Here is a 19,399-nt window from a genome sequence, read left to right as displayed (position 1 = left end):
CAAACTAGCCATGTTTCTTATGGTATAAAAATCTCAAGTACCTTGTAGATCTCCTGGTTATGTCATGGGAGTTACCTCCATTAGACAAGAGGCTGCCCCACAGATCTTTAAAAATATCCTCATCTCCACTTTTGGCTTCTGCCAATGTGTCTGAGGGCTTCCTTGATGGCTTAGATGGTAAAGAATCTGCCTGCAATGTGGGAGACCTGGGTTCAATGCCTCGGTTGGGTAGATCCCCTGGAGGAGAGCATGGCAACTCACTTCAGTATTCTTGCCTGGAGAATCCCCAAGGACAGAGGAGCCTGGCAGGCTAGAATCCATGGGGTCGCAAAGAGTTGGACATGACTGAGCAACTAAGCACAGCACACAATATGTTTGAAGGGATCCATGAGTCACACGCTTCATCTTCAAGAAGCTCTCTGAGAATTTTGGAGATCGAGATGGTGGAATAGGAGGATGCTGAGCTTACCTCCCATGATGAACACATCAAAGATACATCTACCGGTGGAGCAAGTTTCACTGAAAGCAAACTGAAGACTGGCAGAAAGACTTCTACAACCACGGCTGTAAGGGAAGACTACATGGAGCCACGGAGGAAGGAAGGAGAAGCAATTGAGTCAAGACCCACTCCTCTAAACAGAGGACACAGAAGAGGAGTGGGATATCACTTGGAAATCTTCCATGGGGGTGAAGGGCTCCAGTCACATATTGGGCAACCCAAGCCTGGAGTCCAAAGTAGGAAGATGAATCCCATTAGCTAGTTTGAAAACCAGTGGGAATTATCAAAGCCTGTAAGAGATCAAGACTCCTGAAAAGTGAGCATACACACTTACTTACCCCCAGGAACAAAGCAGAGGAAGCAGATGAGCAGAAAATGTGACAATGCTTGGGGACCTGGCTGGTTTTCTGAAACCACCCCAGTGTGCACCCTGGCCCACACTAGGTACCTGTTCCAAACCATCACTGCCGTCCTCACTAGAATGAAGGCTGCTGTTGTCAAGAAGTATGACAAGCGAACTTCAAGCAGAACTTAGCAAGAACGAAGCCTCCTCAGACACAGCCCTGCATCTGAACAGAGCAAAGCAGCCATTGCTGGCGTGCAGGGAGGCAGTCCTCATTAGCAGATTTTTTTTTAAATCTGCATTTCCACTAACAGTCTGTCAAGGCAATCTAGGCTTTCTCTTTCATACTCCTCAATATTCTTTAGCCTCCATCAGTAACCCAATTGTGATTGCACACACTGATTGCAGCACATGAATCCACACATGTGAGTATCAGGGATCTTTGCTTCTTTAGTGCCAGTGATGTTATTTTTTTCACTAAAGTTTTTAATAAATAAGAAATATGGGTAAGCGTGTTCAAATTAGGAGTTAGAAAATGGTTCAAACATTTCAATGCACTGAGGTGAGCACCAGGTCAGAAATTTAGATTTAATCATGTATTTTCCTGATTTGCAGATACCTAGCCTAGCTCTACTAATAAAGTGAAGAGTGAAAATGCTGTTTCAAAGCCTTAGGAATGCCCATGATTAGGGAATATTGAAAGAAATCCTAGACATTTAAACCTGAAACCTAAGAATAAAACTGAATGGATCCGTAAACTCCCTAAATTGTTTGTAGACTTTAATGCACATATGTTTATTAAAAGGGTAGAATATAATTTCAGCAGTTTCCCAAAGTTCGTGCAAAACTTATTTTTAATCTAAAATTTTGATTTAAATGAAATTAAAAAGAAATAAAATTAATGATGGAAAGGCCTTCTGCTTTTGTGATTACATGGAAGGGCATTTAGACTAACTGTAGCCAGGCTCAGTCATAGGTGTCCCCTTCAACATCTCACCTAGACTCTTTAAATAGCTTTTACCACTCTCTCTCTTTTGATTTTAGATCTCATACCAGTCATTCTCCATAAAGGAGTCGGGTAAATTTTCTAAAAATACATATCTTAACTCTGTAGCTCCCAAGTGTTCCACAAGTTTGAAGATCAAGGTAAAAAATATTTTAAAAAATACATTTTGATTTAAATTAATTTAAATTTTTAATTAGGTTAAATTTTAATTTTTAAAATTAAGTATTAATATATTACACCTATTTCATCAGATCTGCTGTTAAAAAAAGGTGCAAATGGATATACATATAAAAGATGTTCACTGAAAAATATAGAACTTAATCTAGAAAGTGCTTAAAGTGGATTTAGATAGGGATTCAGATATTTGTACACCAAAGTTCATGGCAGCATTATCACATATCCAAAAGGTAAAAACAATAGACATATCCATCAATAGATGAATAGACAAACAAAATATGGTATAGACATTCCATGGAATGTCATTCAATCTTAAAAAAGAACAAAATACTGATACAGACTCCAACATGAGTGAACCTAAAAGACATTATGCTAAGTGAAATATACAAGATACAAAGGGTGGGGATGACCCAGAGAGATGTTATGGGGAGGGAGGTGGGAGGGGGATTCATGTTTGGGAACGCATGTAAGAATTAAAGATATTAAAATTTAAAAAATAAAAAACTGAAAAAAAAAGATACAAAGGGACAATATTGTGTGATTTCACCTATATCAGGTATCTAGAATAGTCAAATTATTAGAGAAGTGAAGTGGGAATGTTTACCAGGGGCTGGGGAAATAGGTAGTGAACAGTTATTTTTAATTGGTACAGAGTTCTAGTTTGTGATGATAACAAATTTTTGGAGGTGGATGGCAGAGACAGTTGCACAACCAGGAATGTACTGATGTCACTAAATCTCCCTAATGTCACTAAAGTCTACACAAAAATAGTTACAGTGGTCAATTTCATGTTCTGTATATTTATCACAATTAAAAAAAGAAATTTCAACAGAAAAAGAATTATTTTAATACAGTTTGAACAATTGCAAAGCCTGAAGTCACCTTCTAAGTTTTATCATTTCTCATGATTTTGTTCTTTAGTGATTCCACTTAATACTGGATTTTCTGTTTTTAAATCAAGTCTGAGAAGTACTTTAGATTGAGCAATCCAGAGTTTAAAGTCCTAAATCCACCCAACACTGTTATTAACCTGTCATGTAACTGCGAGAGAACCACTGAAGTTCTCAGGGTTGCTATTCCCTTTTCTGTTGACAGAGAGGAGTTGCTAAAATGTAGGAGCTCATTAGAGCTAAATTCTTTGGATTTAGGCCTCTTCTGTGTCAACATGCACAAATCCATGGGCAGTCACTGATTCTCAAGAAAACAAGATCACCTTAATGGTAGAGTCTGATCTTAGCTGCATAAATAAGGAACCCCTTGAGAAAGCTTCCTTAAATTTCACATAAGTCATCTATGCCATAGAAAAAGAAAAGTGATCTTTACCTATTAGAAATCTTATATGTCGGTAACACATCTGTTCAACAGGTTTTCAAGCCAAGTTATAAAGTGGTATCAAAAAGTCTACAAACAATAAATGCTGGAGAGGGTGCGGAGAAAAAGGAACCCTCTTACACTGTTGGTGGGAACCCAAACTAGTACAGCCACTATGGAGAACAGTGTGGAGATTCCTTAAAAAACTGGATGTAGAACTACCATACAACCCAGAAATCCCACTGCTGGGCATACACACCAAGGAAACTAGAATTGAAAGAGACATGTGTACCCCAATGTTCATCGCAGCACTGCTTACAATAGCCAGGATGTGGAAGCAACCTAGATGTCCATCAGCAGATGAATGGATAAGAAAAACTGTGGTACATATACACAATGGAATATTACTCAGCTATTAAAATGAACTTATTTGAATCAGTTCTAATGAGGCGGATGAAACAGGAGCCTATTATACAGAGCAAAGTAAGTTAGAAAGAAAAACACCAATACAATATATTAACACATATATATGGAATTTAGAAAGATGGTTATGATGACCCTATATGCGAGAGAGCGAAAGAGACACAGATGTAAAGAACAGACTTTTGGACTCTGTGGGAGAAGGCGAGGGTGGGATGATCTGAGAGAATAGCACTGAAACATGTATATTATTGTATGTGAAACAGATCACCAGTCCAGGTTCGATGTATGAGACAGGGTGCTCAGAGCTGGTGCACTGGGATGACCCAGAGGGATGGAATAGGGAGGGAGGTGGGAGGGGGGTTCAGGATGGGGAACACATGTACACCCATGGCTTATTTATGTCGATGTATGGCAAAAACCACCACAATATTGTAAAGTAATTAACCTCCAATTTAAAAAAAAAGAGTAGTATTTACCAACATGGTTTGTGGGAATGTATGGAGGGTTTGCTTGAGATGCAGAAGTCAGGTAAGGGAGGAGAGGGCTTCCCAGGTGGTGCTAGTGGTAAAGAACCTGCCTGCCGAAGCAGGAGATAAAAGAGATGTGGGTTCAATCCCTGGATTGGAAAGATCTCGTGGAGTAGGAAATGGCAACCCATTCCAGTATTCTTACCTGGAGGATCCAATAGACAGAGGAGCCTGACAAGCTACAGTCCAAGGGATCACAAAGAATCAGACACAACTGAAGTGACTTAACACAAGGGAAGAGAACATAAGATCACAGAACATGGAGTTTCATGCTCATGCTAAGTTGCTTCAGTCACGTCTGACGCTTTGCTACCCCATGGACTGAAGCCCACCAGGCTCCTCTGACCACAGACTTTTCCAGGCAAGAATATTGGCATGGTTTGCCATTTCCTACTCCAGGGGATCATCCCAACCCAGGAATCGAACCCACATCTTTTATATCTCCTGCATCATCAGGCAGATTGTTTACCACTGAGCCATCTGGGAAGTCCATACAGAATCCTGGTGAACAGAGCCAAGAAGCTTTCCTAACTTACATACACACACACACACACACACACACACACACACACTTCCTTCTTTTAATCCAGTTAGATTTAAAGAAACTATCTGAAAAGCCCTTCTATGCAAAAAGCATTAGCTTCTTTCCAGGAATATAAGAAATCAAGGATTAGTGGGGAAATTTTTTTTTTAATAATTAATGGGGAAAGGTACCTGGTAGCAATAAATTTCCCCTTTGGAGAAGCATGGTGACATTATGACCATGATCTTGAAGAATCTGAGAGATCTGATTCATCAGTAGAAAATGACTTCCACCTAGGAACAAAGCGCAAGTTCATTTTTATAATGATGAGAGTGGAGATTCTACAACTGATGGGCTGAGAAATCCAGGAGGGGAGGGGTAGGGAAGCAGAGAGGTGATTGGGAGTGGAGGAAATGAGTGCCATCAGTCAGCCTCTCCATCTCATTCTGAGTATGTCCAACTCACCCCCAACCCCTTTCCCCCCCACCCCCCAGAACCTGCTGGCCCAGCTCCTTGACAAGTGGCAAACCTCCATCAAAGATTTCCTCTTATGACTCTGGTCTCCATGTCAGTGTGATAAGCTTCTCAGTGCTTAGGTCCTAAGGAGTTCCTGATCTTAAGGTACACACTGCCTTTTAGCCAGGGGCGTAGAAGACACCGTATCCTGAAAAAATAACTGCACTGGTAGAAATTTTGGCACAGTGCCATGCACGTGAGTGTGAAGAGTTCCTAATGGGCAATCCATCAGAACTATTTCTGGGACTCTTCTCTTTGGAAATGTATGCTGGAGCAGGAGTGAGAACTGTGGGAGCTTGAATGTGAGTCCAGGAAGCAACCACTGCAGCAGAGGGATGTGCAGCCATCAGTCAGAGTCGAAGTGCTTGAGATTCTAATATAATTAGCAGGAAGTTTCTCAGTGGAGGCCTAAATGTTTCACACCCATCAGGACTTGGGGGTGGACTTGTGGGACAACTGTGGGATGGCCTGCAGAATCTTCTATGCATGAGAGACTGGAACACTATCTATCCAAGGACAGTCTTGGTATCCTAAGGAAAGAGACGCTTAATCCCTGGGAGATGTTGGAGCTCCATCACACTAAGTTCTTCTCTTAGAACCTGCACCAACACAAGGATGCTGCTTGAATCTAAGGGTCTCAGCAGTAGAGAAAGCCAATCAGAAGAGGAGTTAGTGGCAAATGGCAAATATTTGGAGACTAAGGTTAGAAGGACATGGTGCTAGAGAAATAGTGTGTACCTATTTCTCAATTTTTTTGAAACACAAACTTGTACGGTCTGACATAACAGGAAATGATAAGTACAAATCTCCCACACCTCTTGCCCATGTGTTAGTCCCTAGACATGGGAGGAAGGGCAAGATGAAGGGCAACCACACAGGCATCCATTCATGGAGGGTCCTGGGGAGCCCCAGTGCGTTCTGAGCTACCAGCCCCTCACAAACCATACCAGCTCCCTCCCAGAGTCGGAGGCTAGGAAAGAGTGTACTCTTAGAGGGGGTGAGAAAGCTGTCTTGCATTATCATTACAAACAACCAATAAGAAAAAAGATTTCAAATAGAGACAAAGAGTGATTTTTAAAACTCCCCACTGAAAAATGAGTGACAGTGGAAGCTTGAAGAAGTTGGTCTCGGGGATAGGAACTCCTGAGTAAATATCTGGTATGTTCCATCAGGGGCTTCTGTTTGCTCTTGCAGTAGAGGCCTCACTTTCCTGACCCTTAATTTCCTGCTCAGGAAAACCTAGCGGGAACTCAATTACAATTTATGGTTCTTTCCTGCTCAAAGATTCTCAGTGAAATAAGAGAGCCCACTGTGGGTTAAAATGAAGTCTTAGGGAACCTCCATCTGTGATTACCCCTGTATCCTGATATATTCCTCTAGGTAAAACACTCCACTCTTCTAATTATCGTTGTAATATCTTCCCTGCTCCACTCTGGCTCTCATGCAGGCTCAGAAAATTCTTAATATTACTGCTGCCCTCAGGGGCCCCTTTCCTTCCCCCTCTACACCCTCCCTCCGCCCCCGACACACACACGCCCACCTCCCTGCAAACCACTAGTTAGCCACAGTCCTTACTGTGTGCCCTCCAAATGTTTAGTGAGAGCCTCTGAATTTCCAGCTCACCCCCTGGAGGAGGCAGCCTGGGGCCTCCTGCACTGGGCTGGATCTCAAACTTCTAGTCCCAGCCCCACACCTGACCCACATGGATGGCTCCTACCTCTTCATCAGCCAGCCAGGGTAAAAAACATGCCTCAGACGGACTGGAAAAACACACGACTCTCTCACCAAGGGCTGTTTGCCTGTCTCTGGATCTTCAGTCAAGCACTTACCCACCAGGGACACAGTTAGGATTTTGGCAGCCTCTGAGAACAGGAGCCCAGGCAGTAGAAATCCAAATAGAAGCAGCGCCTGCTGCCCTGCCATCCTGGCTCCTATAGAGGCTACAGAGCTGAGCCCTGTGCCCTCGCACACAGACCCGGAGTACACGCAGGCAGGGAAGGAAAGGTGCTGGCTGGGAGCTTGGTGAGAGATGAGGTATCCCTTTGTCTTCCTTTCTGTTGGTCACCTCTTGCTCTCTGGCCCCTCCTCCCTCTGTGAGTAAACCACTAGCCTGTCCTCACCCTCCCTAACCTTGGCCAGCAGAAGAAGGGGTTAGTGAGCTAATCCAGTGCTGTCCACATCATCTCCACCTTCCCTGCCAGGAAAACACTCCGAACCAGTAATGGTCGGGACGTTTAGAGAGCGAGTGGATGACAGCTCCACCTCCAAGTTACTTGGATCCACCTGTCTTATGGACCCTTCCCCCAGGCTTTTGGTACCCCACCTAATGGTTCTAATTACTTCATACTGCCCATATCCAGGGCTTCCCTGATAGCTCAGTTGCTTAAAAAAAAAAATCCACCTGCAATGCAGGAGACCCCAGTTTGATTCTTGGGTTGCAAAGATCCGCTGGAGAAGGGATAGGCTACCCACTCCAGTATTTTGGGGCTTCCCATGAGGCTCAGCTAGTAAAGAATCCAGCTGCAATGCAGGAGACCTGGGTTTGATCCTTGGGTTGGGACGATCGCCTGGAGAAGGGAAAAGCTACCCACTCCAGTATTCTGGCCTGGAGAGTTCCATGGACTGTATAGTTCATGGGGTTGCAAACAGACAAGCTCCATTTCCCCAGGTACCTGCTTTTAAAATCTCTGCTAGTGTAGCAAACTCAAGACTTGCTAAGTGCTAAGTCCCTTCAGTTGTGTCCAACTCTTTACGACCCCATGGACCATAGCCCACCAGGCTTCTCTGTCCATGGGATTCTCTCCAGGCAAGAATACTGAAGCAGTTTGCCATTTCCTCCTCCAGGGGATCTTCTTGACCCAAGGATTGAACCCGGGTCTCTTAGGTCTCCTGCACTGGCAGGCGGATTCTTTACCACTAGCACCGCCTGGGAAACCCAAGATATCCCTAGGCAAATCCCCAAGGGAACTTGACCTACCATTCCGGGACTATTGCTGTGATGGCCTCTTAAAAAGGTCATTGTTCCTGAACAGGTATCAGAGTCCTAACTCTGAAGTCCACATCTTTACCTGGAGGACTGAACCTCTAAAGCTGAGATCTAATTCTGAATAAGCTTCATAAAATAGGACTAGGGGTCTTTCCATAGTTTACTGATGTATAAGTTGAGGTCATCTTGTAATTTTGCTGCCTTATAATATTAACCCTGGGAAGGACTGGGCCTGAAAACTCCAGAAGATATCTTTGCATTTTCTACCCTCAAAACAAGACTGGCTTCAATGCTGGTTTTTAGTGCAACTCTGAAACAGACAGAAAAGACCTCCATATAAGGCCGAAACCAGAGAACTCCTAGAAGAAAACTAGGTGCTCCCTGACATAGTTCTCGGTGATGATTTATTTTTTTTTTTTTTGGATTTGACACCCAAAGCAAAGGCAACAAAAGCAAAAATAAACCTATCTAAACTTACAGTCTTTTGCATAGCAAGTGAAAGTGAAAGTCACTCAGTCGTGTCTGACTCTTTGTGACCCCATGGACTATACGGGTCCATGGACTGCTCTAGGCCAGCATACTGGAGTGGGTAGCCTTTCCCTTCTCCAGGGCATCTTCCCAACCCAGGGATCGAACCCAGGTCTCCCACACTGCAGGCAGATTCTTAACCAACGGAGCTATCAGGGAAGCCCTGCATAGCAAAGGAAACATCAACAAAATGAATTATTGTAACTCACTGCAATAATAGAGTAAAAATGAAGTACCATATGATCTTTTCAATAGATGCAGGAAAAAATTTTGACAAAAATCATTACCTTTTTATTATAGAAACTCTCAACATAACTAGGAATAGAAAACAATTTTTTTAAAAAATATTTACTTAGCTGCTCCATGTCTTGGTTGCAGCTCACAGGATATTTGATCTTCCTTGCAGTCTGTCAGATCTAGTTCCCTGACCAGGGGTTGAATCCTGGGCCCCCTGCATTGGGAGCTTGGGGTCTTAACCACTGGACCACCAAGGAAGTCCTGAAAGTACTTTCTTCAATGTGATAACAGGCATGTATTTTTAAAAATCTTGGTCTACAATCATACTTAATGATGAAACACTGAACTCTTTCCATCTAAGATAAGAACAAAGTAGAAATGCCTGCTCTTATCATTTGTATTCGACAACATGGTAGAAACTCTAGCCAGTTCATTCATCCATAAATACATACATACATAAATAAAATAATCAGGAAGGAAGAAAACTGATATCCATCAGAGACACCATTGTGTACATAGAAAATACTACTGAAGTGATAAAAAAGTAAAATAAGTCAAATTATCAAAATTGCAGGACTCAACGTCAATATATAAAAATCAGTTGTATTTCTGTCTAATAGCAGAAATTATTGGAATTAAAATCTTAAAAAAATCCAAAAACTTTACACAGCTAAAATTAAACCTAGCAACAAATTGTCCATGACCTCTACATTCTAAAGGATTATTGAAATTGAAAGATATACAAAGTTACTGGCTCTGAAAGCTCAAAATTGTTAAGATCTCTATTCTCCCAAAAATTGATCTATAAATTCAATACTCACACACTGCCAGCAAGATGCTTTGAAGGAAAAGAATTAATATTTATATTTTTTAAAAAGACCATAGTCCCCTAAATCATATAGGTACAGACTTTAATTCAAGATGGATCATGGCCTAAATGTAAAAATCTAAAACCATAAAACTTAAAGAAAAAGAAAGCATAGGAGAATACCCTTATGACTTGGAGACAGCAAAAATTTCTTAAACAATAAAATTGATAAACCAGGGTTCATCAAACATAAATGCCTCTGTTCATCAAAAGACAAGTAAGAAAGCGAACAGGCTATCCATGGAAGATCTTTATTCCAGAACATATAAATAACTTGCATAAAACAATTAATAGATTAATAGTTTATTAATAAAAAGACAGATTTTAATTTTTTTGGCTCCAAAATTACTGCAGATGGTGACTGCAGCCATGAAATTAAAAGACGCTTACTCTTGGAAGAAAAGTTATGACCAACCTAAACAGCATATTAAAAAGCACAGACATTACTTTGCCAACAAAGGTCCGTCTAGTCAAAGCTTTGGTTTCTCCAGTAGTCATGTATGATTGTGAGAGCTGGACTATAAAGAAAGCTGACCACCGAAGAATTGATGCTTTTGAACTGTGGTGTTGGAGAAGACTCTTGAGAGTCCCCTGGACAGCAAGGAAATTGAACCAGTCCATCCTAAAGGAAATCAGTCCTGAATATTCATTGGAAGGACTGATGTGTAAGCTGAAACTCCAACAGTTTGGCCACCTGATGCGAAGAATTGACTCATTTGAAAAGACCCTGATCCTGGGAAAGATTGAAGGCAGAGGGAGAAGGGGACAACAGAGGATGAGATGGTTGGATGGCATCACCAACTCAATGGACATGAGTTTGAGTAAACTCCAGGAGTTGGTGATGAACAGGGAGGCCTGGTAAGCTGCAGTTCATGGGTTCGCAAAGAGTCAGACACGACAGAGCAACTGAACTGAACTGAACTGAACTGAATAAAAAGACAAACAATCTAACTAAAAATTGGGCTATTTTTTGTTTCTTTGTTTTTGTTTTATAAGGTAAGGCAGAAGGAAAGAGGTGGACCGACATGACCTCCTCTGTGGTGGGGGTTTCTGGATGTGAATGTGTGGATCGCTCAAAAAAAAAAAAAAAAAAAAAGGGAAGAGCAAAGATGAACAGACAGTTCAAAAAGGAAGATATAAAAACAGCTGTTAACACATGGAAAAATGTTTAACATCATTGGACATAAAGGAAATGAAAACTGAAACTAGAGGTACCATGTCACTCTCACCAGAAAGTTTAAAGTGAAAAAGACTGACAACACAAATGTTGGCAAGGATGTCCATATGGCCAAAGGTTGGAGAACTACTTACCAATTTCTCCAAATGATAAGCCCACATTTATTCGTTTCCCTGTTTTTGTCTTTGCTACATTCTTTCTGGTGTTTAGAGTGTTCTAGCTTTCTTCCTCGGAGAAGGCAATGGCACCCCACTCCAGTACTCTTGCCTGGAAAATCCCATGGACGGAGGAGCCTGGTGGGCTGCAGTCCATGGGGTCGCTAAGAGTCGGGCATGACTGAGCGACTTCACTTTCGCTTTTCACTTTCATGCATTGGAGAAGGAAATGGCAACCCACTCGTGTTCTTGCCTGGAGAATCCCAGGGACGGGGGAGCCTGGTGGGCTGCCATCTACGGGGTCGCACAGAGTCGGACACGACTGAAGCGACTTAGCAGCAGCAGCAGCTTTCTTCCTTCTGGCATTCTTCCCCTAATCTAAATGGCACCCATCATTTAATGCTCTTCCTGCTCTGGGTGATGTTACCAGGTATGGCTGGTGTCTCTAATCTCTCTCTACTGGCTGAATACTGAAGCTCATCCATGATGCTGGGCATTACCTTCAATTCTATGCTAACTTTGCTTTCAAATGTACCTGTGTATAATACTTGTTTCCTTGATGACAGAGTCTCATAAACTCAAGCATTTTTTTTTTTATTATTATTGGACAAACCACTCTAAAAGCCGTGTGCCAGTGACATCTGCTGGTCCCCTGCTTTCAACTGTTGGGCCAACAGATGTCTTCACATTCCATTGGCAGCAAATTCTTCAAAAAGAACGCCACTGTTCACCTGCGACTCCTGTTTAAGAGCCAGTGAATGAGGACTTTATATTTCTCTTCATCCCAAGGGCCTCTTCTGTGATAGTTTCTGAAAACCCTGGTGAGGAGTAATATCCTTTGTCACTTGAGGTTTTACTTTGCTTTACTGGGGCTTCATTTTCTTTTTATGTTTAAACATTTGCTAATTTATACAGCATTTGAGAAATGCCCCCACCTAAGAGATTCTACACTTAAAAATCTCAAGACAAATTGGCTGAAAAGTGAGATTCCTAGTTTTCAAGCCCAGGAATCAGGCGGTCAGCTGACAAACTGAATGAGCAGCAGTCAACTCTGACCTCCTTTTGCTAAAGAGGCCTGACATTTAGAGAAAACCCAGAGGAGAGAGCCCTGCCCTGTGTGTTCTGGTAAGTGAAGTTGGGGGAAACAGAGACGTGATTGTAGAAGGGAGAGTCTCTACCTTGTGGACTGTAATTCCTGGGAGCTGTACAAATACATCTTTGCCTGGACTCCCCCCATAAGTAATCTACATAAGACATTCTGAAATAGGACCCAGACATAAGTATGCTTTCAAAGTTCCTCAAGTGATTGTAACATGAAGCCAGGGTTGAGAATACCAGTTCTGGAGGGAGACAGAAGGCAAACATGCATTTATCCTAAATACATAAGGACACAGGGTATATCACCATTCACATATATTTAAATGGTTCATGTATATTTAAAACTGGTTTGAGGAGAAAGAAGACGGAATGAACTAATGTTGGGACAAATGGTGTTGAAACTTCTGTTTCAATAAGAAAATCCTTCCTCTGAGGATGATTACTGATAATTATTGGGAGCAAGTACGAGGAAACTGATATTTCATCAGTGAGATATGTACAGTAGACTTCTTCCAAAAGAGCATGAGTTTATGAATGGGGAGAATAAATATGACCAAATGCATAGTCAGTTTAGGCTATAGTAGGTTGATGAGCGTCTTCTGATTGGATTGGGAAAATAAGCAGATAGCTAGCTTTAGGCCAGAAAACAATAGTGCAAGGAGTCTTCTTGAATTCAATAACTGAATGAGGATAATTTTCCAAGTTATATCTGGAACAATTTCAAAGGGTTTCATTAACTGCAAAATCTGAGTCAAGAAAGATTTATACTTTGGCTTAATGTATCTATAAGTCTTGATCTTTAGATAGTGCAGCAGTTGTTTCAATTCAGTTCAGTCGCTCAGTCGTGTCCAACTCTTTGCGACCCCATGAATCGCAACACGCCAGGCCTCCCTGTCCATCACCAACTCCTGGAGTTCACTCAAACTCATGTGCACCGAGTTGGTGACGCCATCCAGCCATCTCATCCTCTGTCGTCCCCTTCTCCTCCTGCCCCCAATCCCTCCCAGCATCAGGGTTTTTTCCAATGAGTCAACTCTTCCCATGAGGTGGCCAAAGTACTGGAGTCTCAGCCTCAGCATCAGTCCTTCCAATGAACACCCAGGACTGGTCTCCTTTAGGATGGACTGGTTGGATCTCCTTGCAGTCCAAGGGACTCTCAAGAGTCTTCTCCAACACCACACTTCAAAAGCATCAATTCTTTGGTGCTCAGCTTTCTTCACAGTCCAACTCTCACATCCATACATGACCACTGGAAAAACCATAGCCTTGACTAGATGGACCTTTGTTGGCAAAGTAATGTCTCTGCTTTTGAATATGCTGTCTAGGTTGGTCATAACTTTCCTTCCAAGGAGTAAGCGTCATTTAATTTCATGCCTGCAATCACCATCTGCAGTGATTTTGGAGCCCAAAATATAAAGTCTGACACTGTTTCCCATCTATTTGCCATGAAGTGATGGGACCAGATGCCATGATCTTAGTTTTCTGAATGTTGAGCTTTAAGCAGTTGTTTATCATCTATTAAATGCTGTACACTATGGTACACTCTGTAGATCGATAGTGAGGCAGGCAAACATGACTTTTGACCTCATGGAACTGGCAGTTTGACTGGAAAGAGAGACATTACAAATCACTACAAACAACAGATTAAAAAATAAGATGTTAAGTCTTTCAAAGGAAAGAACTAGGTATTATGAAAGTTGTTGTTTAGTCACTAAGTTGTGTCTGACTCTTTGTGACCCATGGACTGTAGCCCACCAGGTTCCTCTGTCCATGGGGTTTCCCAGGCAAGAATACTGGATTGGGTTGCCATTTCCTTCTCCAGAGGGTCTTCCCCACCTAGGGATTGAACCTGTGTCTCCTGCATTGCAGGAGGATTCTTTACCCCTGAGACACCCAGGGAAGCCGTATAGACACAATCTAATTAGTCTAGCAGTTAGTATACTGATTCTGTCTGTATGCTACTATCGATTTCATGTAAATCAGTTGGGAGGCTTTCATTAAGTTTTAAAAAAACATTTTAAGTAATGTGGGAAAGTTTTGAGAAATCCTGCTTACAAATCCAGGGCTGAGTCTCTACAAAAATCACATTTCAAAGTGGGAAAGTGACACTCTGAGCAGCACTGGCTCAAAATGCCAACTCAGAATACCAGGAGTCTTCCTTTGGTATTCCCATGCCCCCTTTTCTGGACCTCTCTCCTTTCTTACTAATTCTAATACTCACACACATCTAATCTCCAACCCTCACTCCCTCCACTGGGAAAAGACAAAGATGTTGTGAGGTTTAAAAGATGTCACAAGGCTTCTCCTATTGATATCCCACTGAACAATCCCCAGTACCTAATATCATGCATTAGCTCAGATCAGGGCAGGATGGGAACTGAGTAAATTAATCTACTGATTCAACACAAATTGAGTATCTATCATGGGTCAGGCACAAGTGGTTCCATAAACAAAAATGATTCCTTTTGGAGCTTATGTCTGAGGAGAGGTGAGAAATAGCATAGTATGTTAGATAGTGCTAAGTTCTGATGATTTTCAGAATTTGGCCAGGCAGAATACTCTTCCCTAGGGGCTCAGATAGTAAATGAAGGAGACCTGGGTTTAATCCCTGTGTTGAGAAGATACCCTGGAGAGCATGGCAACCCACTCCAGTATTCTTGCCTGGAGAACCCCATGGACAGAGGAGCCTGGAGGGCTGTAGTCCATGGGATCGCAGAGTCAGACATGACTGAGCAACTAAGCACAGTATGTTAGACAGTGCTAAGTGCTAAGAAGAAAAATTAAGCAGGGATGTTCCCTAAGAAATGACTTCCAGATAAGGACCTGGAGGAAGAGGTACTTAACCACACAGATACTTGGTGTTTCTTAAATAACAAGAATCTTCTGTGGGGCAGCATTTTGCTTGGTACATCCATGATTTGATTATAATCCTCACACTAATGAGTATTGTATTATAAGCCATCTCACTCATCCCACCCCCTTTTTAAAATAAATACAAGTCTGAGGATTGGGTTTCCTGGGGAGTCTCTGAACTAATTAGGGTTCAGGGGCCCCAAACACCATATTAAGAGATGCCACTTTCTTATCAATTCTAATAATTTGTGTATTTTTGGATCTTCCACATACATAATCATATCAGAGTAAATAAAACTTTCTCATTCTTAGGCCTTTTATTTTTCTCTTATGATTATGGAACATACAATGTTAATAGAAGTGGTGATGGTAGATATCCTTGGCTTTCTCTGGGTCTTAAAGGTAAAGATTATAGCATAAAGGATGACATTTGCAGTAGTTTTGCATTTATTTATACACATGTATGTCTCTATATATGTATGAATATGTGTTCTTTTATCAGAAAAGATTGCTTTTCATTGTCTTTTTTCATTTATTTTTAATTGAAATACAGTTGATGTGCCATGTTATAGTATAAAATAGTGATTTGCAAATTTTTAAGTTATACTTCATTTATAGTTATTATAAAAGAGGCTATATTTTCTGTATTGTATAATGTATCCTTGTAGCTTATTTTCTACATAATGGTTTGTACCTCTTCATCACCTACCTTTATATTGCCCCTCCCCCTTTTCCTCTCCCCACTGGTAAACACTAGTCTGTTTCCTATGAATCTGGTTTTTTGTTTGTTGTTGTTATATTCACTACTTTGTTGTCTTTTTCAGATTCCAAATGTAAAGGATATCATACATTATTTGTCTTTGCCTGACTTATTTCACTTACCATAATATCCTCCAAGACTATCCATGCTGTTGCAAATGACAAAATTTCATACTTTTTAATGGCTGAGTAGTATTCTGTTGTATGTATATAGAACATCGTCTTTATCCATTCATCTGTTGATGGACTCTTAGGTTGCTTTCATATCTTGGCAATGGTAAATAATGCTGCTATGAACACTGGGGTGTGGGTATTGTTTCAAATTCCCAGGAGTGGAATTGTTGGGTCATATGGTAGTTCCATTTTTAGATTTTTGAGAAACTCCCATTGTTTTCCACAAAGGCTGCACAAATTTACCTACCAACAGTGTTATAAGGGTTCCCTTTTCTCCACATCCTAGCCAACACTTGTTACTTGTGTTCTTTTTGATGATAGCCATTCTAAGTGTGAGGTGATATCTCATTGTAATTAGCAATGTTGAACATCTTTTCATGAGCCTGTTGGCCATCTATATATCATCTTTGGGAAAATGTCTACTCAGGTCTTCTGCTCATTGTTTAATTGGGTTGTTTGGGTTTTGCTTTCTTTTTTTTTTTTGATGTTGAGTTGTATGACCTGTGGCTATTAACCCCTTGTTGGTATTTAATAGCATCATTTGCAAATATTTTCTCCCAAACTGTAGGCTGTCTTTTTGGTTTGTTTATGGTTTCCTTTGCTGTGCAAAGCCTTCTAAGTTTAATTAGGTCCCATTTATTCACTTTTGCTTTTATTTCCTTTGCTTTAGGAGACAGATCAAAAAAATATTGCTACAATTTATGTCAAAGAATGTTCTTCCTATGATTTCTTCTTGGAGTTTTATGGTTTCCAGTCGTACATTTAAGTCTTCAATACTTTTTGAGTTTATTTTTATATATGGTGTTAGAGAAAATCACAATTTCATTCTTTTACATGTAGCTTCCCAGTTTTCCCAGCACTAGTTATTGAAGGGACTTTTTTTCACTGTATATTCTTGCCTCCTTTGTCATAGACTGACCATGAGTGCATGGGTTTATTTCTGAGCTAAATATTCTTTTCCACTGTATCTATGTCTGCTTTTGTGCCAGTACCATACTGCTTTCATTACTGTAACTTTGTAGCACAGTCTGAAGTCAGGGAGCATAATTCCTCCAGCTCTGTTCTTTCCCAAGATTGTTTTGCAGTAGTTTTAGGTTCTTACACATATACATGTCTCTATGTACGCATGCAGATATGCATTATCAGAAAAAAATGCTTTTTTAAAAATATAACTTTAATATGTGTTGATTATATAAAAATATTTTATGCAACTATTTGAGATGTGATTTTACTCTTGATTATTAATGTGATTTACAGATTTTTCTTTTCAGAAAACTTCTGGTTTGAAATATAGACATATTCAGAAAAGTGCATAAAATATAAATGTATAGTATATAAGTATAAATAGAAAAATGCTTGTACAAAATGCCCACATATAAGGAACAAAACATTGCCCATAGTAACCCAGAGACTCTCTGAGTGATACCTTTGAATGTTCATCCCTATCAGAGGCACACTCTGATTTCTATACTAAATCACTTCCCATGACTTTACTTATAGTTTTCTCAACTATGTATGCATTTCTAAACAAAAAGTTCCAGTCTTGGGTAGTTCTGTTCTTTTGCTGTTTTGAGTTAAAAATTTTGTCGCTTAATTTTTCCTTTATTTGTTGCTATATCTTATTTCTGTTCTTTTAATGATCACCAAAGAAGACTGTAGCATGCATCCTCAATTGAAAATCTAGCTTAAAGCAACATCTTTACTCCTCCTGAATATTATCATGACCTTGGAACACTATATAACGCAGTTTCTTCCAGGCCCAACTTTTAGGCTATGTAATTTAAATCTCTATATTTTTAAACTTCATTATAAAACAAGATGTACACATAGCAAAGCACACATAAAGCATGATCAGTTCAGTGGCTCAGTCATGTCCGACTCCTTGCGACCCCATGAATCGCAGCACTCCAGGCCTCCCTGTCCATCACCATCTCCCAGAGTTCACTCAAACTCATGTCCATTGAGTCGGTGATGCCATCCAGCCATCTCATCCTGTCATTCCCTTATCCGCCTGCCCTCAATCCCTCCCAGCATCAGGGTCTTTTACAATGAGTCAACTCTTCACATGAGGTGGCCAAAGTACTGGAGCTTCAGCTTTAGCATCATTCCTTCCAAAGAAATCCCAGGGCTGATCTCCTTCAGAATGGACTGGTTGGACCTCCTTGCAGTCCAAGGGACTCTCAAGGGTCTTCTCCAACACCACACTTCAAAAGCATCAATTCTTTGGTGCTCAGCTTTCTTCACAGTCCAACTCTCACATGCATACATGATCACAGGAAAAACCATAGCCTTGACTAGATGGACCTTTGTTGGCAAAGTAATGTCTCTGCTTTTGAATATGCTATCTAGGTTGGTCATAACTTTCCTTCCAAGGAGTAAGCGTCTTTTCATTTCATGGCTGCAGTCACCATCTGCAGTGATTTTGGAGCCCCCCAAAATAAAGTCTGACACTGTTTCCCCATCTATTTCCCATGAAGTGATGGGACCAGATGCATGTACTGTTTAGCAATTCATTACCACCAAGTGGATACCTGTAAAACCACCACCCAAGAAAGCGAACACAGGTAGCAATCTTGTGCTTATCATAGTCACTAATCCCTTCCTTTTCTTTAAAGGTAAGCAATAGCCTGATATGTATGGTAATTTCTTGTTTTTTATTCTTTATGATTTTACTACAAAGCATTCATTTTTTAACTCTACAACTTAATCTTTTTTTGAACTTCATATAAGCAGAATCACACTATAATTTTCATGTCTGACTTGTTTGGCTCCATATCTTTGCTTCATCCATGTTGTTACACAGTTGTATTAATAATTAATCACTTCCACTTATTCATGCACATATCCATCATGTTGAATAAATGAACCTATTCTGTTGACTGAATTATCTATGGTTGAAATTATATGAATAATCTCATTCCTGTACATATCTCTGGGTACATATATATATACCCACATTTTTGTGTGATATATATATTGTCTGCCAAGCCCATGTTTCCCCCTATGTTATCTTCTAGAAGTTTTGTGTTTCAGGTTTATGAACCATTTTGTTAACTTTTGTAAAAGGTGTAAAGTTAGTATCTAGACTATTTTTGCATTTGGATGTCCAGTGTTCCAGCATCATTTGTTAAAGACTCCTTTCTCCACTGAATCGCCTTTGTCCTTTTGTCAAAGATCAATTGACTATATTTATGTGGGTGTACTTCTGCTCTTTGTGCTCTTTCATTGTCTACTTGTCT

At 40.6% G+C, this 19,399-nt stretch overlaps 1 protein-coding gene across 2 annotated transcripts in view; it reads right to left on the bottom strand.

Annotated features, from left to right (window-relative positions):
• LOC138421612 (UDP-glucuronosyltransferase 3A1) overlaps positions 1–7,506 on the bottom strand; it is a 30,459-nt gene extending 22,953 nt beyond the window's left edge. Inside the window, exons 1-2 of one of the 2 annotated variants that reach the window (XM_069555886.1) lie at positions 7,155–7,506; positions 5,001–5,102 (exon numbers count right to left, since the gene is read on the bottom strand). In XM_069555886.1, coding sequence (XP_069411987.1) covers positions 5,001–5,102; positions 7,155–7,248 — 196 coding nt within the window. In that variant the 5' untranslated portion in view covers positions 7,249–7,506. The remainder of the gene's footprint in view (positions 1–5,000; positions 5,103–7,154) is intronic. The other variant, XM_069555887.1, reaches the window with a different exon arrangement.
• Between the last annotated feature and the right edge of the window lie 11,893 nt (positions 7,507–19,399).

The sequence above is a fragment of the Ovis canadensis genome, chromosome 16, assembly GCF_042477335.2.
Source record: "Ovis canadensis isolate MfBH-ARS-UI-01 breed Bighorn chromosome 16, ARS-UI_OviCan_v2, whole genome shotgun sequence".
In the NCBI taxonomy this organism is placed as follows: Eukaryota; Metazoa; Chordata; class Mammalia; order Artiodactyla; family Bovidae; genus Ovis; species Ovis canadensis.
Note: the sequence above shows the minus strand (reverse complement) of the source record. Positions and strands in the feature narration are given on the sequence as shown.